At 45.7% G+C, this 25,421-nt stretch overlaps 1 protein-coding gene across 1 annotated transcript in view; it reads left to right on the top strand.

Annotated features, from left to right (window-relative positions):
- The window catches only part of NEK9 (NIMA related kinase 9), a 341,543-nt gene that overhangs the window by 293,407 nt on the left and 22,715 nt on the right, over window positions 1–25,421 (top strand). Inside the window, exons 19-20 of the mRNA XM_086937511.1 lie at window positions 14,168–14,370; window positions 17,905–18,069. Coding sequence (XP_086793637.1) covers window positions 14,168–14,370; window positions 17,905–18,069 — 368 coding nt within the window. The remainder of the gene's footprint in view (window positions 1–14,167; window positions 14,371–17,904; window positions 18,070–25,421) is intronic.

The raw sequence follows: 25,421 nt of genomic DNA, 5'->3' as shown, positions 1-25,421 counted from the left end.
ATGGCCCGACCACCTGCAGGAGCGCAGCCACGACCCGTGATAGCACGTTTTCTGAACTTTCTGGATAGAGATATGATCCTCAGGGAAGCCAGAAAGCTTGGGGTACTCCGGCATGAGAATACACGCATAATGATTTTCCCAGACTACAGTAAGGAGGTGCAGAAGCAGAGACGTACATTCAACTCTGTAAAAGCCTAAATTCAAGAACATAAGATTCAATATATGTTACTCTTTCCAGCGAAACTGAAAGTGCTGTTCATGGGCAAATCCTACTTCTTCCAGACGCCAGAGGAGGCTTGGCACTGGCTGGAAGAACGTCCCACATTGGGACGACCGGAAGCGCTGACACGCAGCGATGTGTCCTCGGGTCCACAAAGATCACTAAGACCCTGACAGGCCCGCAGGGGTCGTCTTTCTGGAGGCAACTCCATATGCCCCAAAAGACACTGGCAGATTCAGAAGGCGCTGTGGATGTTCCTTGGACTCTCTGCGGGCTCGCGCACACTCTGCCTCCCTGATCATCCTCAACCAGACACGGAGAATGAAACTAAAGACTCTTCCTCCGGAGAAGAGGAGGTTGAGGGCCCCTCTATGCACCCCTTGGCAGCTGAAATACTGGCGATGGAACAGGACGCAAAGGCGGATGCTACAGCTACCCAAGGAGACCCGCCAGTTTCCCACTCGCTAACAGGGGCCTGCGAGGTTGGCCGTGGACTGGATTGACATTTTGGAGCATGCAAGCTGGATACCCACCCCTTTCGTTTCTATTACTTTTTTCTTTCTTTCTTTGTTCCATCTGCCGAAGCCTGCGGAGACCTAGAGGACACTCTCGGAGCCGTAGGCGATAGCCCTGGAGTGGCTACAGACTTGGACTCTCGGCAGTTCCCTCGCTTTGGCAGTTCCTTTTTTTCTTGGCTCGGTCTTTCCCTCTGTTTCTTCTCCTCTTTCTTGTTCTTTCTGAAGGATTTTGGGACTGCTACGAGAGTTGGAACTTGTGGCGTGAGTTGGGACTGGGAGGGCAAAAGACCTCCACCACCCTAGGGTTCACTCCCCAGCGACTGGCGGGGGATGCGAAATGAGGAGGGTGAGTTAGGGAGGGGGAGTTGGGGCTGGGTGGGTGTTTGGGGGGGGGTTTATAATAGTTCTATAGTTGGGTTTTTTAAGTTTGTTTTGCACAAGCGGTCACATGGTTTCTCAGAAGCGCGCAACACTTGTTGCCCCCACCCAGGATATACTCTGACCACTCATGTCTATGGCCCCCTTGAGTGAACGTAGACTCCTCGCAGATGGGATGGAGACTGACCCTACAAGATACTCACATGGAATGTGAATGGCCTAAGGGATAAAATTAAGAGAGGGCTGGTGTCATACTTAAAACGGGTCAACCCATATGTAATCCTATTGCAGGAGACCCACCTCAAGGATACAAACTGTGGGTTTCTAGCGAGAGGAGCTTACACAGTATTAGCGGGATACAGAGCTGGCTCCGGGGGGTTGCAATCCTGCTTAAAAAATATCTCCCCCTTGCAAGATAACTCTGACATGGACAGACCCCCAGGGTATGTACGTGGGAGTGACTGGGCGTGGGGTAGGCGGAGGGTCACATTAGTTTCGGTCTATCCCCCCCCCCCTCCCCCCTCCCCCCCCGCAGTTACAGGCCAGGACTCTACATGGGCTGACTGATATCCTGTTGGATACCCCGGATACACTACACATTCTAGGGGGTGACTTCAATGACATCATGTCCATCCCTATGGACCGCTCAGGGAACCGTATCGACCACTCCCCGACTACGCAACTGGCCAGGGTGATGGACACATTGGGTCTGATGGACGTGTGGCGGCACCTCCACCCGGACACTAGAAGTTATTCATACTATTCTGGCGCACACCAGGTGCACTCTCGACTGGACTATGTTTTTCTGATGCGGCAGGCCGCAGGTACTGACTGTGAGGCGGAGTACCTGGCGCGTGGGATCTCTGACCACTCCCCACTGATGGTTAAGACAGGAGGGAGGCCCAGGGCGAGAAGTGGAAACTGGAGGTTGACTGCTTGGGACCTGCAGAACACTGAGATATTGCGGGGCCACCGGGCTGACACGACAGTGTATTTTGCGGAAAATTTAGGCTTGGTGCAATTGGGCGTTCTAGTGTGGGAAGCCTATAAGACAGTGCTCCGTGATAGGGCCCAAAACCGAATAACCTGGGAGAAGCGGAAACGACAAGAGGAGCTCACTACTTTAGAAACCCAAATTTTGGCGCTAGAACAACGCTATCTTGTGAGACGTGACTCACAGTTCCTCCGGCTCCTGACTGAGACACCACAGCGCTATAGCGCCCTTGTAATGTAAGAGGCTAAAACACAGGCGCAGGCGACCCTTCATAGGTTATATGACGTTGAGGATAAATCTGGTAAGCTCCTTGCCTGGGTCAGCCGTAAGGAATTGGATGCGGTTAGAAAGAATAGTGGACCACCAGGGGCAGACGCAAAAGGGAGACCCACAAATAGTACAGACATTTGCCTCCTATTTTAGGGATTTTTATGAGGCCAGGGAACTGGGTGCCCCGGAAGAGATCCTAGCATATCTAGCCACTAGTCAAACCCTGAGCTTAGCGGCTGAGGATAGGGAGGAACTTGAAGCAGACATATCGATGACCGAACTTAAGGAGGCAATAACTAAACTGCGCCCTGGGAAGTCCCCAGGCCCAAAATGAACTACCAGCGGAATTTTATAAAAAGGGGGCAAACCTCCTGGTGTGGTGCACTTGTTGGCACTGTATAAGGACGCGGCTCAAGAGGGTACCCTCCCGCTAGATCTTAGTTTGGTCACGATCCTCCCCATCCATAAACCGGGGAAGCCCCCTGAGGATTGTGCGTCTTATTGCCCAATCTCCCTCCTCAACATAGAGGTTAAGCTCCTGGCGACAATACTCACCCTCCGTTTACGCCAAGTAATCTCAGGCCTGGTGCATCGAGATCAGACGGGCTTCTTACCAGACCGGGCGACCAGACAGAACCTACGGCGGACTCACAACTGGCCTATGGCGGTTCAGGACCGGGATGATTCACACATATTCCTCTCCTTGGATGCAGAAAAAGCGCTCAACCCCGTCCACTGGCCCTTTTTAGAAGAGGTTTTGGTCAAGTTTGGCATCAGCCATAAATTCAGACAATGGTTGGGACTCCTATATGCAGACTAAAGAGCCCAGGTTAAAGTAAATGGGCTATTATCTGAGGACTTCCCTATTAGAAGGGGAACCCGACAGGGGTGCCCTCTGTCCCCCCCCTACTATTCGCCCTCACCATTGAAATAGTGGCCTGTGAGGTCAGGCAGACAAAGGAGATACGGGTTTCCAAATTACACATACTGATTTAGAGGAAGAAAAGATTTCGCTATTTGCGACTACATCCTGTTTAATGTTACCCAACTGGCTGTCACTGTCCCCGCACTGTTCAGGCTCCTGGGCAGGTATGGCTCCTTCTCGGGCTATGCGATAAGCTGGCATAAATCAGGCCTGTATAGACCATGAACTGAGGAGACGTAACCCCCTCTCCCGGGGGCTCTCCAGGTAATGCAATCGGGTTTCACGTATTTGGGGATCTACCCAACCACAGATAGAAATCTCTCCTACCAAAAAAAACATTCAGCGAGTCATAACGAATTTTGCAACGGATGCCCTTCGATGGAAAGTCCTCCCCCTTACGATACTTGGCTGAGCTGCAATGTTTAAAATGATTACATTGTCCCGCTTTTTGTATACCCTCCAAAATGAAGATTTCCCTCTTCCCAGACAGACGTTTGGGCGATAGACGCAGAAATGCACTCCCTGCTGTGGCTGGGTTAGCAACCAAGGATTGCCTTAAGTACGTTGCAGCAAAACCAGTATAATGGAGGGATATCCCTGCCGGACATCGAGGCATACTACTGGGCAGAGCATCTGGTGGCGGTAAATGAATGGCTCCATGCCCCCACTGATCACCCCAACTACAGATTACAAAGGGACACCATGGCACTTCGCTCTTGTCTATTTTACTTATATTGGGGTCCAGGTAGAAGAAGTCTACTTCCGGCCACGTAAATAACCGTAGAGGTCTGGGATAGGGCGAATGAGATATTGGGATGGACACATAAACCGACAAAACAGACACCGATATGGAACTGTACCTGGTTGAGGGAACTCCACAAACTCGAGGGTTTTTTTGGTGGCTGGGATGACATCGGAATTTCTATGTTGGGGGATGTGGTGGCAAAGGGGGACCTTAAATCTTTCAAGCCTTTGGCATTGGAGTTTGGGCTGCACCCCACCCAAATTTTTAAATACGCGCAATTACGACATGCATGGAGGACCGAGAGCTTGCTCTCCTCTCCCCTGCCAGAATATGCCCCGCTGGAGGGTCACCTATTGCAAGAGCAGATATCCAACAAAACCGTCTCTCTAATGTATAGGACCTTGAACAATAACATGCCAGACAGACTGGGGAAACTGAGAGAAACATGGGAGCAGAACTTGGGCACGATGGACACAGTAGATTGGGAGGCGGCCCTGATGCATCATAGGGAAGTGGCGATTAAATCCCGCCTCCGACTCATCCAATACAAAATACTACACATGGTATATTTGGACAGGGTTCAACTCCACCGAATGGGCCGGGCCAATGATCCAAACTGTCTGCGTTGTAGACATCCGCAGGGAGACTTCTCCCATATCATCTGGGACTGCCCCGCCATCCACACATACTGGACACAAGTACTGGGAGATCTACGTAAGGTGCTAGAGGCCACACTTCCTCTAGACCCTAAATTCGTATTGCTGGGGATTTTCAATGACATTGACTTGAGCCGCCCACAACTTATTTTTGCATTATTGGCATTAGTGGTGGCGAAAAGAGATGTGACACACGCATGGGGGGCATTACTACCCCTCTCAATTAGGAGAATGGAGGAGGGGAATGGACATGTATATAGCGGCAGAAAGGGTCACATACAAAGTGATAGGATGCCCCCGAAGTTCCGTAGAATATGGGGGAAATGGAGAAAGTATCATGGACTAGATGGGAGTTTGGGAGCTGACTAGCACAATATGGGTCCTTTTGAATTTTGATGTGCGCCAAGATGGAGTGTTACTGGGCATGTGTTTTAGACTCTGGGGGAGTTTGTTGGGGCGGGGGGGGGGGGGAGTAGTTTACTTAAAGTGTCACCTGCGGAAGAGCGGGATTTAGTTTGGGTGCATGGCATGGAGATGATGCTGTGGGTTGTGGTTGTGGGGGTCGGGGGGTATTCGGGCGCGAGAGTGACTACTTGTGACATGGTAGCTGTTTTGTATTGGTTGAAAATGCAAATAAAAATATTTCAAAAAAAAAAAAAAGCTGCTTCTGAGAAATACAGTCGACTTTTTAAATGCAAAAGTATTTCTATTGAAAAACATACTTACCTGATCGTATTGATTCTAGTACCTAAATATATCTAAAGATTTGTTATTTTTATAAATTGGTGTGAATCTCCATATTGAGTCGTGTGCATAATTTATTGACTAATGTGTGTATTTGTAGATGTCGAACACTCTACTCTGATAAGCCTAAGACTGCTTGACTACATTACCCCCAAGAAGAGCACCTTCAGATTGCTAGCGCAAGCCCCTGTCCACTAGTAAAAGAATACCTGGACTTTTGGTACGATATACCTTTTATTGGTATATCCTATAAAGAGCCAGCTTCCTACACCATCTTCAGTGGAGTGTGACCAAACTATCCTGCAGAGACTCCAGGAACATTTAGATGCTGGCCAGCAGAGGATCCACATCAAGCAGGGCACATGTTGGATCCTGGCTAAGTCTGCCCTGCCAACCAATGATTCCCACAAGAGGAGAGTCCCATTCGAGGAGGCCCTCCACTCTCCTGCGGAGCTGATGCCCAAAAAGCCTCGGCATCAAGACAGAGGCACCTCTTCACTGCTACCTGGTCCTTTCAGGTCCGCTCCTTCTCTTCTTCGACCTCCTTCGCCTCCATCTCCTCTACCTCTTCCTCCTTCCCCTCCTATTCCTGCCTCTCCCTTGCTACCTGGAAACCCACACACATTCCCCACAGAGATCTCCTTATTTACGGGATGGGGACATTCCTGGGTTTCCCTATATCCCTTATGATCCACCTGATGACCCCAGGGCTCCTGACCCTTGGTACAGCTATCCGCAGATCCCTCTGCAGATATTTACTGGGACTTGTGCCCCGCCAAACCCTCTTCCCCAATGATACTACCTCTTACCACTAGCTTTTCACAGGGCTGCGGCTTTCCATAAAGTTGAGATATATGTTCAGTCTGGGGACAAATATTTCCTGCTGGAAACCCTCTCCTCCAGTAATTGCCCATGTTAAAAGGCATGCTCAAGCCTGCTGGGGACATCTTCAACGAATGTAAAAGCTAGTCATCACACACTTGTTGACAAAAAGTTTGTTTTCTCCATCATACCCACCCTACATCAAAGTGCCGATACCCCCTGATTCCCTGGTGATACAGCTTGGAAGAGAGCGCATTCTCAGGGAGCACCAGACTCACCCTCTCCAGACTGGTAGAGAAAGAAAATATGTGTCACTCACTGGTGTCTTGCCAACTCTGTTCTGCCTTCCCTCAATCATCCAACACCTGTCTGGGCAGGCCACAGAGCTTTCTGCCTCTCTGGGAGATCATTGCCTACTACCTGTGGGATCTATAACTCATACGGAAGGGGTAAGTTTAGAACTCACCCAAAGACCACCCAGGATCCTCCCACGCACACGCAAGTTGTCCACAGAACACCAGAACCTGTTACAAGATGAGATGTACGCACTACTTGCCTAAGGTGCCATTGAGCCAGTGCTGCCACAATATCGCTGCAAAGGGGTGTACTACCTGTACTTTCGCATTTCCAAGAAAGGGCCTATATTTGTCTTTCGGCCTCTCAACAAGTACGTTCAATCAGAACATTTCTGCATGGTCACACTTCAGGATGTCATTACTCTGTTTTGACAAGACAACCTCGTGACTGCTCTCGACTTGAAGGATGCCTGCTTCAATATTCCCATCCTCACCGCCCACCGAAGATTCCTGAGGCTTGTGGTGAGTGAACAGTATTATCATTTCAAGGTACTGCCCTTCTGGGTAACACCAGCCCCCAAAGTGTTCACCAAGTGTCCACACCCCTCAGGTGAGGTGGCATCCACGTGTTCCCTAACCTCATTGACTGGCTGATCTAGAGCACCACATACCAGTAATGCCTGGCGCACACACAACAACAACAGAACAGATACTGGGAAAGACAATGGAGAAAGTCTTATAATCCAACAAGTAAAACTAAATACAAGGATGCTTTGGCAACATACAAAGCCATGATTATAAAGGCAAAAAAAGAGTATTACATGATGCAAATTGAGCAGGCAAAGAACTCGAGCAAAAAAATATGACATAACTAAAGTGCTCTCGGGTAACACCCCCGATCTGACCCCACCTCAAACCCAAGACATGTGTGATGCCCTGGCCAACTTCTTCTTCACGAAGGTGGATGATATTTATCAATCTTTTTTGGCTAAAACCACGCACACCAAGGTTCCCAACACTATTCAGGAGGTCTCAAAACCTACAGTAACATCATCCTTCACTAATTTCATACCACTGACGGAAGATCAGGTATTAAAAATTGTGTCGACAGTCAAAGCTGGATCCAAGCTGGATCCTTGTCCACTATCGGCGCTCTTACCGGTGATGGACTTGATCACACCAGTCCTGACACAAGTCTGCAACTCCATCCTGCTCTCAGGGATATATCCCCTTAATCTAAAAACCACACTGCTCAAACCACTGCTAAAAAAAACAGGAGCCGATAAGTTAGAACTAAAAAACGATCGACCCATTGCAAGTCTCCCGTTCATGGCCAAAGTGGTGGAAAAGGCCATGAACATACAATTAACTGAGTATATAGAAACCCATAAGAAGTTAGATGACACTCAGTTTGGTTTTCGGAAATACCATGGGACTGAAACCGCCCTTATTAAAGCATCCGAAGATATAAGAATAATAAGAGACCAAGGCGGTACAGCGGTGTTGGTACTGCTGGACCTTTCAGCAGCTTTCGACACGGTCGACCATAGTATTTTGGTCGACCGTGTCGGGAAAATGGGCATCTCCTCCACGGCAAGAGCTCTCCTCGCTTCCTTTCTCTCTGAGAGAACGCAGGCCGTCACTCTTGGCCCACACCAATCTGCTAAACTGTCACAACCGTGTGGGGTACCTCAAGGCTCATCCCTGAGTCCGACACTTTTTAATATCTATTTGTCGGACCTGGCCAATGTCATCAAGGCACATGGGATGAGCCTAACCTCCTACGCGGACGACACTCAATTGGTGATGGCAATAAGAGGTGATGGAGAAGAGGTAGCTAAAAGATTCCAGAGAGGTTTGACGGAAATAGGTGAGTGGATGGCAGCGAACTGCCTAAAACTTAATTCGGAAAAAACCGAGGTAATGATTTTTGGACAACTCTCACCAGAATGGCCTGCCTCGTGGTGGCCCCAAACTTTTGGTGCCCCCCCCAATCCGGTGACTAAAGTAAGAAACCTAGGAATACTTTTTGATAACCATTTAAACTTCATGGACCATGCTAGCAAAGTGGCCTCTATAGCCCATCACAAACTACGCATGATTCGAAAAAGAAGTCCTTATCTTCCCACTACTGCCATTAAAACTCTGGTGAGCTCACTAGTCCTGACATCCCTAGACTACTGCAATGGGCTTTTTATCAACTCCCAAGTGAGAGTTATAAAAAAACTGCAGACCATACAGATTGCGGCAGCACGTCTTATTCTGGGAATTCCTAAGTTTGCTCCTCTCTCTGACGCCATTCCAAAACTACACTGGCTGACGATTCAGAACAGAGCTAGATTTAAATCACAGTGCATGGTTTACAAAGCACTAAACAAACAGGGCCCGCAGTTCCTTAAAGACCATCTACGTCCTTACCAACCTATACGCCAGTTGCGCTCCACCAACAGCAACCAACTAACGGTACCTCGCACCAGAACAGTGATGTGGGGAGACCGACGGTTTGTGGTAGCAGCTTCCAAACTTTGGAATACTCTACCCCAGGACATAAGAGCATGTCCCACACTACTCCAATTCCGCAAAAAACTGAAAACCTGGCTGTTCAATAAATAAGTTCTCGGTATAGAATAGAGGTCTGAGCAAGGCAGCTTATTTAACATCAAGCTGGCAAATTAATCAGCGCCAAGACACCCTAGGGTATATGCTGCGCTTTATAAATGCCAATTAAAAAAAAAAAAAAAAACATAGATCTTCACAAGTTGGGCTTTACTATAAACATAGCCCTTCAACTCCTTCAGGTATAACTAGGCTGTGGGGTTTTAGGTTTAAACCTATAATAACTGATAAAACCCCACTGAAAGAAAAATAGCCCTCACCGGTGAAAACATATAACCACTGAAAAAAACACATGCACAACCACAAACTAAATGCCATTCAAAGAAAGGAAAAAGAAAGTGAAAGAGTCATTTTGTTCTTACTGAAGGGGTCAATAAAGTGTAACTTTGTTATACAAGCTAGCAGTAAGAAAGACTGGCTAACATTATTCTGCTTAAGTTTTGTTCTTTAGGGATGCCACTAGAATATTGTTTCTTCTTCCTTTTACTTTTTTCAGTTTTATTGCCTTTGGTCTAAAGATGCAAGGTTTAGTTTCACGTTTTAAGTTTATTTTAATTATTTTATAAACTGTAGAGAATCGGGACATATCAAACTCACATTTGATATTTTGGCTGCATTTGATTCTTTCACTGATAGGTAAAATGGCTAGTTTCATAAAAATCTTTCCTAATATGTGTCATCACATTTACCCACAGAAAATGGGTAAAAACCCTTAATACATCAGACCATAGTTTCTAGTGGGTCAGTATTGATAGTAGGTGAATTGCCAACACCTCAGGCTTTAAACGTTAAATGCAAGGTATAGTGACAAATATATATATCACCAAGCATCTGGGATAGTGGTGAAAACGTGACACCAGACTTTTGGAAAACATGGAATGCAGTGTCACTTGTTATGCTCTGCAAAAAAGGTTATTTCCAAGTTCAACAAAGATTGGAGTGATATTGTTTGTATTTGTAGTGATTCAGCTACGTATATTAAAAATTTGTGTGATGACCTGTCAAAATTGATACCCAAGCTGAAGTGATTCCCTGTAGGAGATCCTTGCCACTTGTTAGATGGTATGCTGAAAGCATCTTTACAATCTTCTGAGTTAATGAGGGATGCTACTGACTTTTTAGTCCATTCTGGTGCACTGTTTTCTTATGCCCAGGAACTAAAATGCAAATATTTATAATTTCGTGCTTTATGTGGCATCAAAGAAAGAGTCATCCCAACTGTGTCCCTTAGCTGACGGTTCTCAGCCCAAGGGCCTATCAATGCTGAGAGGGCCTTTTCACAGAAGTTTATATGGGAAGGAAAGCACGAGCGCACATGACCAAAGACTCACTGAAGAAGTATTGAATGGTGTACTACAATAAGATTAATTTGCAAAAATCTCTTTGGACCTCATATACACTATACGTACACTGTCTATATACCATGTTCTTTCAGTGCAGAAAGCAAGCAATGATAAAAGCAAAACATTCCATAAACACCGGAAAAACACTTTTTCTTTTGTTTTTAGTGGCGTGAAAATTTGTAACCACTGATAACTGTTTTTTAAGATATTGAAAACACTGAAAAAACCCCACCAGAATTTACCAAAAATAGAAACTGAAAACAGGACAGCCTAGGTATAACTGTTCCTATTGGCCACCCTAGACTCAAGGGTGGTTAAGTCTTGCCAGGGTCCACGCTTTACAAAGTCTAATACCTCTGTTTCATCCAGATCGTCAGGACAGTAATGTATCCTGCATTGTAATAGTTTTCATACAAGGTTACACATGCATCCCTTACAGCAGTGCCTAGCAGCACAGTGGTCTCAAGCGGAGGGTCAGTGGGAGGATCTAGTGTTAATTTGGGTCCGTACGCATTGCTCTGTGAAGTGGTGTAACTCCCAACAATCTGTTGCAAGGACTGCCTTCCTAGATCCAGTTCCACAGGAGATCACCACCACAGATGCCTCTCTCACCGGATGGGGAGCGCATCTCCAAGATCACATAATCCGGGGCTTGTGGACATCCACGCAACAGGGCCTCCACATCAACTAGCTGGAATTGCTGGCTACTCAGTTTGCACTTCAAGCATTCCTTCCTATCATTTGCAACAAGGTTGTTCTAGTCCACATGAATAACACCACAGCCATGTTTTATCTACAGAAACAAGTGGGAAAAAACCTCACCCCAGCTGTCTTTCTAACCCATAGCATCTGGGAAGTGGACAATACATCACAAGGTGCAGGTGGTGACAGTTCATTCCTGGTCAAGACATTGGCTTGGCAGATCTGCTCAGCAGGATGTTAACAAGTCCACAAGTGGGAACTCCACCCTCAGACCCTACTTTTCTATTTCCAGCAGTGGAGTTTTCCCTCAAATAGACCTGTTCGCCACTGGCGAAAACATGAAATGCCCAAACTTCATCGCCAGGTTACCCCATCCACTGTCCCTGGACAACGCACTATGGGTGACCAGGACAGGCATATTTAACTACGCTTTTCTGCCTCGCCTGCTCCTACTGTTCATAGTTCGCAAGCGGAGACAGGCCTCTCTTACCCTCATCATAGTAGCCCTAACCTGGGTGTGCCAGCCTTGGCACTCCACCCCGCAGGAACTCTTGCTAGTTCTTCACAAGAAGCTTCCCCACAGGCAGCGCCTTCAAACGCAAAATCACGTTACTCTCCGACACCCCAATCCTCAACTCAATCTTGCGATATGGCTCCTGAGATGTTGGTTACCTTAGCCTATCAAAGAAATGTATGTCCATTCTTCGTGAAACACGTAGACCTACTACCTGAGCCTTCTATGCAGCAAAATGGGAGCGCTTTATTCATTTTTGTCTTCCAAAACATCAATTTCCTAACATCTCCTAACAGTCAGGACAAGACTTTGTCTACTACCTCCTTCACCTTTAACCGACAGGCCTTGCTCACACCTTCATTCGGTTACATTTGGCTGCAGTGGCTGTTTACCTACAGAATAGGCAGTACACTTTGCTGTTCAAAGACCTGCCATTAAGGCTATCATGGAAGCCCTTAACAGGTTATCCATCCCCGGATGCCTCCTGCTACGGTGTGGAGTCTAAACCTAGTACTAACCAGGCTCAAGGGCCCTCCTTTTGAGCCCTTCTACTCTTGCCCAGTGCAGTTTATTTCATGGAAGTTGGCCTTCTTTGTAGCTATTACTTCCCTCATGCGAGTCAGTGAGATACACACTCTCACCTTAGAAGATCTTTTTTTCCAAGTCCACCCAGACCAGACAGGGTGGTCCTTAGAACCAATCCCAAAAAATCTCCCTAAGGTGGTTTCCAGTTTTCATCCCAATCAAGCAGTTGAGCTACCTGTTTTCTTTCCACACCCAGAGTCTGTAGCGGAACGCATCTTGCATACCCAGATGTCAAGAGCGTTAATGCATTATGTGGATAGAACAAAACCTTTTCATAAAACTCTGTGCCCTACTCCACACCACATAAAGGTTGTGTTATTTCCAAAGAAGGTATTGCTCTTGGTTTCTCAACTGTATCTTGACTTGCTATGCTAAGGGTAAAAGATTCCTACCTGTCTGTCCCAGACCCCATTTCACGTGCAAGAAAGGGGCTTCTATTGCTTTTTTTAGAGCAACATACCACTAGCGAACATCTGTGAAGCAGCTGCTTGGTCCACTCCTCACACTTTTACTAAACATTACTGTGTGGAAATCCTGGCTAGTTAACAGGTTAGAGTTGGCCAAGCTGTCTTACATACACTTTTACAGTCTTCTGCAACATCCTCGGGGTGAGCCACCGCTTGGGGAGGACTGCTTTACAGTCTATTAATAGTAATGGGGTGACTCAGTATCCCTCAGAACCTGGGAAATCTAGTTGTATGCAACAACAATTGGTTCTTTGGGGAGTTGTATTTCTTTCACAAAATACATTACTTATTACACAAATACTTTATGTAGGTCTGATGACTCAATCATGCTTTGATATAGACAATAAATTATGACACCGACCACCAAAATTAAGAATTTTATGGTATATTAATAATCATATACCATAAAGTGCTGGAAAGGATGATGAATAACAATAAAATACATAATAACACAGGACTGTTAAGGGACATACACATTGAGAGAACATATTTCAAAAATTAAAAGTACATTCAGATCATGGACTTAAAACATACACTAATTACAATGATACATAAATTATTTGTTTTCGGGGTATTGAGTGAGTGATTGAGTGGATGTGTAAGTAGCTTTGTGAGACTGAATGGCTGGGTGAGTGGCTGTATGAGTGGGTGTCTGAATGTGTTGTGGGTGTGTGAGGGTGATTGTGTGGGTCTGTGAGTGGCTGTAGAGGTATGTGAGGGGGTGTGTTAGTGGTTGCGTGGGTGTGTACGTAGATTTATGCGTGCCTGTGTGGGACTGTTAGTGGGTGTGTGAGTGGTTCTCTGAGTGGATGTATCAGTGACTATATGGGTGGCTGTAAGGATGTGTGACTGGGTGCATGACAGTCTGTATGGTTGTGTGAGTGGTTGTGTGTGTGATGGGTGGGTGGGTATATGAATGGGTGTGTAAGTGGTTTTGCTGTTTGGGTATGTGAGTGGGATCAAGTGCCAATCAGAAGATGCTTTCTTTTGATGAGGTTCTTACTGAAGGATACTACGACTCGTATAGGTTACCTACTGCCCTTCCAGCTATCTTCCTGTGTTATTAGTTTTGATTTTGACCCTGCCATTTATGTCCACAGCCTCTGAAAGGTAATAGATAAAGTGGGCAGAAATGATGTAATGGGCACCCATGACGTGTTTTGTGGCACTGCGCAGATGCCGGTCTGCAGTCCCATGTGCCACCACTGGCTGGAAATTGCTGAAAGCAATTTCTGGGTTTAGACTGGGTGCCACAAGAGAGTTCTTATGAGGAACCTGGGAGAGCTACTCTACTCTATCCAACAGAAATGAATTTACAGACAGTAAGTTACTGTTTCAACTGAGCCCACTTTTGCCTGTTGTTTTTCATCAGTTGCTCAAGTTTCCAGAGATGGAAGTCTTGGAGGGGAAGAGGACGAAAGTGAGCAGGAAATGTTGAGTGATCCGAGTGGAGGCTTCCGGGGTACCATGGAAGCTGACCATGGAATGGGCCGTTTTAATTCCACTGAGAATATGCGCAGTAATGGAGGTGATAGCAGCATGAGTGAAAGCTCTTGTCCCAGCTGGTTGCGTGAGGTAAGGATTCTTGCATAGAGATGGAAATATGTTGTCTGTGGGAGAGGGTTATTATTGTAGTGCTATGGATTTGAGCGTAAGAGGTGCAGTCAAAAACGCCTATGGTATAAATCAGAGTGCCAAATGGTGAATGGAGGCATTTTATAATAAGTCGGAGAATATTTTATTGGGGAGGGATCAAACTGGGCACATGAAGACCAACGGGTGTGCTCTTTCTGAGCTCTGCATGCCTGTCAGTTCTTATGTGAAGAAAACACCCTCAATATTCCAAGAGACTGAGAATATGACACCCAGTTTAAGATTATTTGGGCAGGAAATGCCACAAAGTCTCTACTTTCTAGCCTCAACTGGTGCATGTGGCTCAATGTAGTGCCCGTGAGGTCTCTTCTGGGTAAACATCCTGAAAAGTAAATGTCAGCATGCAATAGATACTGCACATAGGTGTGGAAAATCCTGTCAAGCATAGTGACCAGCATCTTAGTTGTTCTGATTGCTTACAGCAAGCCTAGATCAATGATTGTACCCCGGCAAAGGACCGCCCGCTAATATCCCAGATGCACCCCAGAAGCTGCTGGAACATCGCTAATCCAGATCTGCAGCTATTGTGGACCACTGGTTGAGCATTCTATTGTGGGGCTCAGGTTGGTGGCACTGTGCGGAGGTTGGTAAGATAACTGAATGGAAGTGAGAAAGACCTAGTGGGGAGTGATTCAAGTTAGTGGAGCACACTGCAGCAAGATGTTGGGGCTGCTTGCAGGAAATTGTCCTTTGCTTAGGTTGACAAGCCATCATTCGACTGGAGATGCTCTGGATATGCAAAAATTTTGTTCCCCAAAGTGCAAACGTGATACGCCGAGTTTGGCTGGTTTTCCTCAATTTATTGTTTGCAGCTTCCTGCTCTAACAGATGGTAATCTCTAGAAGTCTCGTCAAAGGGAAGCAAAAAAGTCATTTGAAATTAACTTTTAATACTAGAAGGGAACAAAACAGTATTTTTTAAAAAGCGTAGTACCTAGCTTTGCTTGCAAAGCTAGGTACGGAAAAGACAGAAAAGGTGCATTGCAAAATGAGGCTACAAAAATATACCCCCACCATTGATTTCATCTGTAAGCAGTATGCAATGATAAGTGTACTGTTGCTGAAACCATTCGGTGCATCGAATCACTGACTCAAGCCTCATGTTTGCTGGAGAACAGCTCGGGCATATGTGCAAAGCACAGCAATAGCAATGCAGAAAACAGAAAAAATGCGGACCATTGGACTGCAAAAGCCTCCGAACAACATTGCTCACTAGATTATGTTCAATCTTCTGCACACACTCTGGAGGAGTCGCTTGCTAATGATTGACTATTTAGGCTGCTACCTTAGGCTGTTTTCTAGTCTATCAGATAGGCTCATTGAAATTCTACTATTAGGCTACAAGAAGAATGCCAGTGAAAATCTGTAGCTATAGTCGAGCAAGAGGTGGCTGACAAAAAAGACCTCTTGCATCACAGACATTGTCAAACAAACAAATGCAAGGACATGAAGAATCGCTCTTGTTGTGGGTAATAGTTTTTTAAGCAATCTGAAAGAAAATGTCCCCAGAAAAGTGATTGTCCTATTTCTAAAATGATTTTTAGGAGCTGCTGTGTGAGGCACAAAACGGCTAACTGTTCATAGAAAGAGCAAAGGCACTTAAATGTATACCAATTACCTATTGGTAAAAATATTCTAATAACGAGCAAATGAAAAAAATACTTTTCACTGCACATCGGTAAGTGCCTCTTTGCGATACAGGAAATTATCTGAATGTCACTGGAAGACAAGGTGAAGTCAAGGCTGAAACGACGGAGTTAAATACCCGGAACGTTAGTGGCCTCGAAAGGCAGGCATGGAGGAAATGGCGAAAGGACTCTTAATGGGGGTAGTTTGGGCAACCCTGGATAGGTTTCATCCCTAAGGGTCACCAATGTACACAACCCTTTAAAGATCATTCGCACTCCGAGGGAAGAAATTGATAATGAAAGGTTAACTTCTACAGTTTGCACCTCTATATATTCCTGTGGTGCTGTAGGCATTTTGCTTTTAATATTGTGAGTGATTCTTCGTATCGCCCGATCACTATGATTAATACGGATGTCAAGGTACACCCAGACCAATGTGGGTTTATTCCTGGGCGCAACACCGCTATGAACCTGCAGCGCTTAAATCACATTCAACATGAAGTACAGGGTAGTGAGGAACAGACGGTTCTGGTTTCCATCGACCTCGTCAAAGCGTTTGACACGGTTGATTGGGGTTATTTGCAGGAGGTTCTAAGAGAAATGAGCCTGGGTCCTAATTTTTGCCGTTGGATTTGTATCTTATATAGCTCCCCTCGGGCTAGGGTACGCCTGGGTGCTGCAAGATCAGAGGAGTGGCTGTTGGGACGGGGCACACAACAAGGGTGTCCTCTCTCGCCACTCCTGTTTGGCCTCGCCATAGAGCCCTTTGCCGTGAGGATCCGCTTTGAGATATCGCAGTGGGGCATCCAGGTGGGAGACACTTGCAACGTTATCTCTCTGTATGCGTACGACGCCCTGTTTTATTTGAAGGCCCCTAGCTAGGCACTTCTGATATTATTGCATCACCTGGACTGGTTTGGCGTGGCGTCGGGATTGAGGCTTAACCACAGCAAGTCCCTGATTTTTCCGCTGTCAGTCGGGTCTTGAGTCGGTGCCCCTAGAGGACTTGCGGACCTAGGGCTGCGCTGGGAACGGGAGGGCTTCCGTTATCTAGGTATTCAAGTGGCCTCTACAGAGACTCAATTCATGGCACGTAATATTGAGCGGGTGCTTAAGTCCCTGCAGCAATCGGTGTCCTTTTGGAATACCCTGCCGTTATCTCTGATGGGTCGCGTGGCCGTCGCCAAGATGGTAATGCTGCCAATGTTGCAACTGATGTTCGTGCTAGCCAGGCGCAGGGTAGCTATAACATGGATGGGACAGAGGGCCCCAGAGATTCCCGCATGGCTTAAGGACGCCAGAGAGTGCACCCTGGCAGAAGAAACGCATATGCAGAGTACAAGGAGGGATGGGAAATTGCAAGAGGACCTGCTAGCTTGGCGAGCCATGTGTATCTCAGGATTAACAATGGGAGAGCAATCTTCCCACTGCGATTCCGAAGGGTCTAGGGGCGACCTTTTTTCAGCACAGCGATCGGGGTCTGAGGGGGTGGCGGGGGGTGACTCCTGAGGGGTGTATGATGTAGTGCATGGTGCGGGCCCTGGTTATTTCCTCACGATAACGCATTTTTTTCAGTTAATTGTCAATTGAATCTTCCTCATCGATCTCAGTATACCCAAGTGTAACTTATGTCCAAAAAGTGCCATAATGAGGCTGTCGATTTGTATACATGTGTTTTTATGATGCCACCTGGGGGGGATTTTAATTTGTAACTGTTACACTACAAAATTGGGAAAAAAACGTTTAAATAAAATAAAAATTGTGAGTGATGGGCCAGTTAATAGAGTGAAACAATTTTCTTGCTCTCAAATATTTCCTCTGATGTTTAGGAGTTGGAGAATGCAGAGTTTATTCCAATGCCAGATAGTTCAGCGCCACTGAGCTTGGGATCTACGGAGCCAGAGAAGACCACGCTTCCCTTCGATCAGTTGCAAGGGATGGCGACAAATCCAGAACCGCTTCCTGTGTCTGAAAGCTACAGCAGCGATTCCCCGGTAATAAGACTGACAGTAGGGTGATAAAAAAACAATGGGGAAGGAGATATGAAGTACAGTTGTAAGATCTTACGTGGGGTGTATTGATTTAATATTATTGTGATTGTTAGGTTGGTGTCTCCATTTTTTTTTGTTCTCCATGGAGAAGATACTAATGACTTGTGGATGGTCAGACTTATTACCTTTTTTTGAAAGAATTAAGAAGAACAAGCATTTACAATGCAACGGTCTCGCCTTTGCCAAAGTTAGAGCTATTGGCATTGTAAATGACAATTTTTTTATTTATGTGTTGGTTTTGAAAACAGATAAATAAATGGCATTGTCATTTACAATGTCAATAGCTTAATCTCTCGCATACGGCACAGAAAGAACTGAGCGATGAAAGACAACACATAGAAAAGTAGAGCAACAAGTCAAGCTAAGGTAACACAGGGCAACCTAAGGCATTGCAGGCCTTGAATAAAGCGACACGGCAAACAGCTACTGGGGTCAGTGAAACAACACAAGAGCACCTACGACAAAACAAAGCAACACATGGCAAACTAAGGCAACACTCAACAAAGCAGGGCACCCAAAGGGAAACAAACAGAAAATAAACCAAAGTAATATATGCCTCACATTTCAGCACAAAAAGCAAGACCATTACAAACAGGCTAAGACACAAGGCAATCTAACGCAACACACGAAAACTACCTTAACATGAGGTACCCTGCGGTAATTAAAAACCATGAAATACAAAGTAGGAAAAAGGCTATTTACAGGATTAATTATAATATGATGCCAATGGGGAAAAAATCAGCTCGTCACAAGGAAAAGGCAACAAATAAGAGGCAAGAGTTGTAGGCATTGCCTCAATCAAACATTTTTTTTTCAAAGTAATAATCTATACCGTGATGTTACCCACTTCTGCTTAGGGGAATTCAACATTTTTCAAAATAATTTGAGTTTTAAAGTGTTTAACATTGGTCTGTTCAGTATCTACAATAACAGTATTACCCATCTTAGTGGGGCAACTGTTTTGAACTCAGGAGGAGGGGAGGGAAGGCTTGGACAAACCTGCCCCGCTGCACAATGTTGACATGTAGTTTAAATGAAATGAAATGAAAAAGAAATTTATAAAGCGCTCTGTGGCCAAGCGGCTTCCTGGCGCTGAAAGACCGCTGCAGCAGGCGCTCCCCCGACTGAGCTACCCTGCAGGCTCTCGTGCGTTCGAAGCCCTTTAGTAGCATAGCCCCTACACAAATGCTTGTTTCAAGAGCATGCAGGAATAGTTCCACTTCATGAAATTGACTAATTTCCATGCCTTTTCTTGTCTAATGCCCGTTTTATTCAGAACTAAGTTTGAGGATAACACGAACAGCGATGGATGCAGTTCAGATGCAGAAATATTCCTATGTTTGGGCCTAATCACTTGGTCACTTTTCGAGCACGTAAATTACGTACTCATGTGCCTTTGAGAACTGGGCCCCAAATATTGGTGTAAAATGGGAGCATTAAGGGAGTATTCATATAAAGCTAGTGCAAACAGTAAGGAGTGTGTCTCTTTGCTATTGTACTAATAGGACATTGGGTGTTTGGGCTCATTCACAAAGACATGCAAGAGTACATAAAAGACTACCCCTGGGCAACTACTTCAAGTACTGAAATGCGTTTGTTACTCAGCACCACTGTCTTTTGTTAACTCAGTCCCTAGAAAGAGGAATGGATTGGCACAAAAACTGAAAAATGCAGTGGGTGTTAAAATTAAATGGCTAATACAGGAAGGCAGTGGTCACTGAATCATGCCACCAGCACATCACCTTTCCAGCATTCTCTATGAGTTAGTTCTTTTCAAATGAACAGTCGCATAGCAATGAAAGAGAAGCCTACGACTGGAAAACAGTAGTGTCTGTTGTACCTGAAACCATCTCACACAAGCCACTCGAACTGGGTCAGAAGGGCCAAACGAAGGCTGAGGTAGCAGCATTCAGCAGCCTCCGATAGTTCCAATGGTAACACCGGAAGTGAATAAGAGTCAGGGGAGGTGCGGTCACTGCTGCGCTAAGGTTTTATCGGGCAGTATCAAGACGTGTTCATCTCACACACCATGCTGAAACTTCTGTTTTAAAACACCGGGAACGGCATTGCAGCAGTTATGAAGCACAAGCGAGTCGCGTGCTATTGCAAACGCGGTTTAAAACAGAGAAACTACACACACTGAGAAGACTTGTTATACCGTAGGTCCTTTGAAAATACAGCGCACAGAAACAGCACGAATTGCACAGCATGCCAGCCCCTGGGAGATTTTTTTCAAAAATCCTCAAGGTGGGAGAAATGTAATGCATAGAAACATACATTTAGCCACCTTTGGCATGGCACGTTACATATTTACAAATGTCTCAAGTCACACTGGTAGGAGCTTCTCGAGCGCCTGTCCACCAGCAGCCTGAAAGTTGCCTGGCTATGTTTACAACCAAGGCTCGTGCTTCCTGTCGCCACCGCTGAGCAACTCTCATCCAAAGCAACAGAAAACAAGGAAAGGCTAAACGTTCGCGGCTTCCCATGTTCATGCAGATATAGCAAACTGGAATGGTGAACTTTGAAACATGAGGCAAAAGTGACAATTGTGAGCAAACAAAATACACGACACCACACACTATCACTAGCAGGCCGAAGTCACCAGTCAAACGACCCCCGTACCTGCTTCAACTCCGGTCAGCGTGAGGTCTTCATCCGAGTTCCGACTCGCTTCCAAGCCGTCCGTGCATGTTGAGTATCTGGCCCTCCCAGCGAGACCTTGCAGGAACAATAAAATCGCGCAGCCCATCCCGGAAACAGACACGTCGGAAATGACGAGGGAAAAAAAAAAAAACAACCGCCCTCCGCCGCATGACGTTGTAAAAGGGGCGGAGAGCGAAAAAATCAGCGGACCGCCCACGAATCTGCTCCCAGAAAGAGTGACGCATCTCTCTTCCAAAGGCCAGCCTCCATTTATGGAGCTAGCCAATGGAAGAGAGAGGCGGGACGAAGCCCCGTACTGCAAAACATAAGATTTCGCCTGCGCGAAAACTATTGCGCAGTGGACGCCAGGCGAAACCTAAAAAGGGACTCTGTTAGACTTGAAAATGAGTCAATAAAATTAAGTGGCATACATCAATATGATTTAATTGTTTTAAATTAAATCAATTTACTATAAACAACCAGGGGTCTCAGTACCAGAGTGATTACACAGTGAAACTAACATGGTGAAAAGGATGTATACATGGAATTGGCGTGCAGGACCAGTGCTGACTTGAGTGAAGGAACAGATTGCAACACAGTTCAATCATATATATTGCTTTCTTGACAGCAGTTATTGCCCTTTCGAGCCCAGGTGTCATATTGTTAACATTATCTAACCCATTCTTATGTTCATCATCAGGACAAAAACAGTCGAGTCCAAGCACTAAGAAAAGTAGGTATTTAGACTAATTTTCCAGGAGGTGTGCCAGATGGGTAAGTGCATTTAAATAAACAAGTCCCTCGGTGCTTGGGGTATGTTAAAACTTTGCAGAAACACTTGCTTGAGAGGGAAGGGATCAAGGTACCACAACATTATGGGCATCTTTGTAGAGAAATCCCTCGAATAGTGGACAGTAAGCTGTGGTATTTTTGCCAGGAGGGGAGCATATAATAAACAGAAGATGCACGTGCTGCCAATGACTTTTCCTGCCTTATTTTTGGCTAAACATAGGAATTGAAACAAATGTTTATATTGACCACAGTGTGTCGTGTATTTATTTAATTTCAAATTGAACTTATTCATTCATTTTTATCTCAAAAACATCAGATTTTTTAGGTTTATTATTTAAGACCTTATGTACAACATGAACAACAAATAGCATATATTCAAAATAAACAATTTTTACAAAAAGAGAGATTAGAAAACTTTGGACAACACAAATCACACACCATCAGTCATGCAACTTTCACACCACACTATATACATTATATATACAAACACATCAACAAGAAACCATGTAAATTATTTCAACAAAGTAATCACTTGGATTACAATAAAGCCAAAAACATTCGTATTTTGTCAGGACTGTTCAAGAGTTTTTTATACAGTTTTGATTTTTCAGTTTAGGCTTATACAAGTCTACGCGTTTCGAACTCAAAAAAGTAATGAGTTCTCATCAGGACCGAGGTCTGTAAAAGAAAGGGGAGAAACTTATTGGTATGCTATTCAATTAAACTGCTACACTGCCTTTTTCTACTGCCAGCTAAAGCCTCTTACCTCTCAGTGATTCGGAGACCAGAACAAATGTGGGCGTGTCCGGGAAATCAACCATCTATTATGAGAAACATATCACACCATTAGCTACTACACCAGGTCTATTTTAAGGACACATACAAGCAAACACCTCTCAATTATGCTTACATGCTTGATAAGAATCTGGATCCACGACTAGTTGCCGAGTCCGCCTGGCGGGTACTGTCAATCTGTTGGAATAATGCAGCCGGTAAGCGTACATGGTAGATATGGAATGTGAGCAACAAGTGAGCTAGGCGGGGGTATCTCACCTTGGGAACGGAGAACCAATCTATGTGTCCGAGATGACGATCAGCGCCGGTATTTCTGAGAAAGGAACAGGAAAGTACTGTCAAAGAAGGGACTGCGTGTGTCCGTTATCAGCATTCCTTGTGTGTGCTTGGGTTTGCCGAATGGCGATTCTTACCTCGAATCAATCGCATCAGCGCGGAGCAGAATTTCGTTGCCTCTGCCGGGCGTCCTCGCTGTACAGTGCTTCCGGGTCCGCGAGGATCCTGGGAGTCGTAGTAAAAGCGGGTTGTCCCACGCTTTAAATATCTTGACTTTAAATGCTCCAAACAAAGTGAATTAGCTCGACAGGAACACCATTTTTTGGAATTTAAGTTGGACATCATGTGCCCGGAGTATTATAGGGCAGCTCTCTGGATTTGTGGCACCTGTGTGTTGAAAAAAATCGGAGGCTCGAATCCAATTGCTCGTCTAAAGGAGGGGAGCATAGCATATATCTGTCTGCACATCTGGTTTGCTATACCTGGAATATTTTTAAAATGCTACAAAAGACCAGTATTTGGTGTATGATGCCTCAGTTTGAAAAGGTAGCTAGTAAATGGGACTCTTACAGGCAACTTAATTCAACAGAGAATCATTCTATTGGGAGAAACATCCACTGCTACGTTAAGCACCTGGATTTGGTAAATATTCTTATGAAGAAAACCAATTGCCCCAGTATTGGAACTTTCATAGATTGCCATGCTTTTGTATCATTCACCGTCGTCGGAATGGGAGTCTCGGTAACCAAAAAATAACATGGCAGTAGGTACAAAAGAGAAAGGAAAGGCCTAGGCCTCATTCCCTTTTGTAACATATCCGCCTCTTTTTGTAAAAGAGACCAAACTAATCGTCAGCCAATCAGAAGAACCTCACCCCTTAGAACCCTCCTGAAGGAACATCAGAGCCTCAGATTTTCTACTGCACGTTGTGCTTAGGGAGTCTCCTTTGAGCTCTGCTCAATCTCTACTCTTTTCAGATGTTTTCTTCAGGATTTCTCTTCAGAATTGTTGGCTGTCCCTTCCAGGATGTCTGATAAGGAGAAGGCCCTTTTCAAGCCATGTTCCACCTGTGGCAAGAAAAGATTGTTTGTTGAGGATAGGCATAAAGATAGTATATATTGCCTCTATCCTGATCATAAGGCTGCGGACTGCAAGATCTGCCGCACCTTTTCTACCAAGACCCTCCGGGATCGGGAGGGTAGGCTTCTTACCTGGCTCCAGAAGTTGAAGTCCAGAAAAGACAGTCTCCAGTGACAGTGAAGACTCTTCTTCAGCCTCTACAAGAAGGTCAGTCAAAAGGGGTAGGGTTTCCCCTTCACCTTCTATGGATCCATCTAAGGCCTAAAAAAAGACCCCTAGAGAGTCTGAGAGCCAAGGTCCGGTTGAATCTCCTCACCACGGTGAAAAGGAGAGGGAGGGACCATCTACACCTTCTTCTGGGCTGAAGACTGCTCCAGCCTTCAAAAAAACATCTTCTCAGTCTTCTGAAGTCAGACAGAAGTTCCAAGTCGCCGACGACGCAGCTGAAGGCTTCGTCGACGAAGGCGTTGAAGCCCAAGCTTAAAATGGTGCAGTCGACGGGCTCGTCGACGGTACAATCGACATCGACGGGATCGTCTGTGACGACGGAGTCGTCGACGACAGTGGCAGCGACGTAGACGAAGATGTCGACGACCGCATTAACGACGACAGCGACGACTAAGATTTAGTCGACAGCGGTGACGACGACGGTGTCGTCGTCAAAGGCTTCGACGACGGCAGCAGGAGCGTCGATGGTCTCGTCGACGACGCCCATCTCATCATCGATAGTTTGCTCGTCTACTAATTCTACTCAGTCAACTATGAAGGCAGCATTACCACATAGAACTTAATCGTCGACTGGATCGTTGACGATATTGTCATCGACGGAAAGGGTCACAATTTCCAAGAGACGGATTACACCTGACATGACGACTCCGAGGAGAGTTACCCCCTTGCCTCCAGCTCTGCTGTTAGAGGAGGATGATGACGAATCAGATGATGAGGATCAGGACTCATATGGATATGCAAACAGTCCATCTCCGCTTCTGGTAAAATGCCAGGAGACTGATTTGGAAGGAAAGTACCTGCAGGAATGTGGGTATCAACATTCCACTCGGCCACAAGAGTATTTGAGGCAAGACATGGTGTCAGTACCATCTTCTGTCTTGCAGGATCTCCACAACATGCTGCAGGATTACAAATCTAGATGTTCACAGCCTGCTGCTGTTCCGACTATGCAAGCCCTGCCTGTCCCTACGGCCCCTCCAATGGTTTCTCTAGAGTTGCCGGCTCAGGTGATATCTCAGCCGCAAACACCAGTTCCACAGGTAGCTTTGATACCCTTGGACACTCATGATGATTCCTCGGATGAGGATCAAAACTTTGATGGCAGACCTGATCAAGGTACAGAATGGGATGAGTATGTTATCCCAGACCCAGCTTCACCATGTCCGGTTCCGGTGGACTCCCCTCCAGTGGATATAGGGGGGTTCCATAAGCTGATGGAGAGGGCATCTAGCAGAATCAAGCTACCAATGCCTTCTGTTGCCACCAAATGTTTTTTATATGACTTTAAAGAGCCTTATAAAAAGACTACTAGATCTATCCCTATTGTTCAGCATGTTTGGGAGGATGGCCTTAAAGCAATGAAGAATCCGGCGACAGTGGTCCCTGTACTACTGCGCCTCGAAAAGAAATACAAAGCACCTGAAGGTGGTCCGGTGTCTTTGACGGGACACCATAAACCGGACTCTGTGACTTCACAAGCG

This window comes from Lissotriton vulgaris, chromosome 9, assembly GCF_964263255.1.
Source record: "Lissotriton vulgaris chromosome 9, aLisVul1.2, whole genome shotgun sequence".
NCBI lineage: Eukaryota > Metazoa > Chordata > Amphibia > Caudata > Salamandridae > Lissotriton > Lissotriton vulgaris.
Note: the sequence above shows the minus strand (reverse complement) of the source record. Positions and strands in the feature narration are given on the sequence as shown.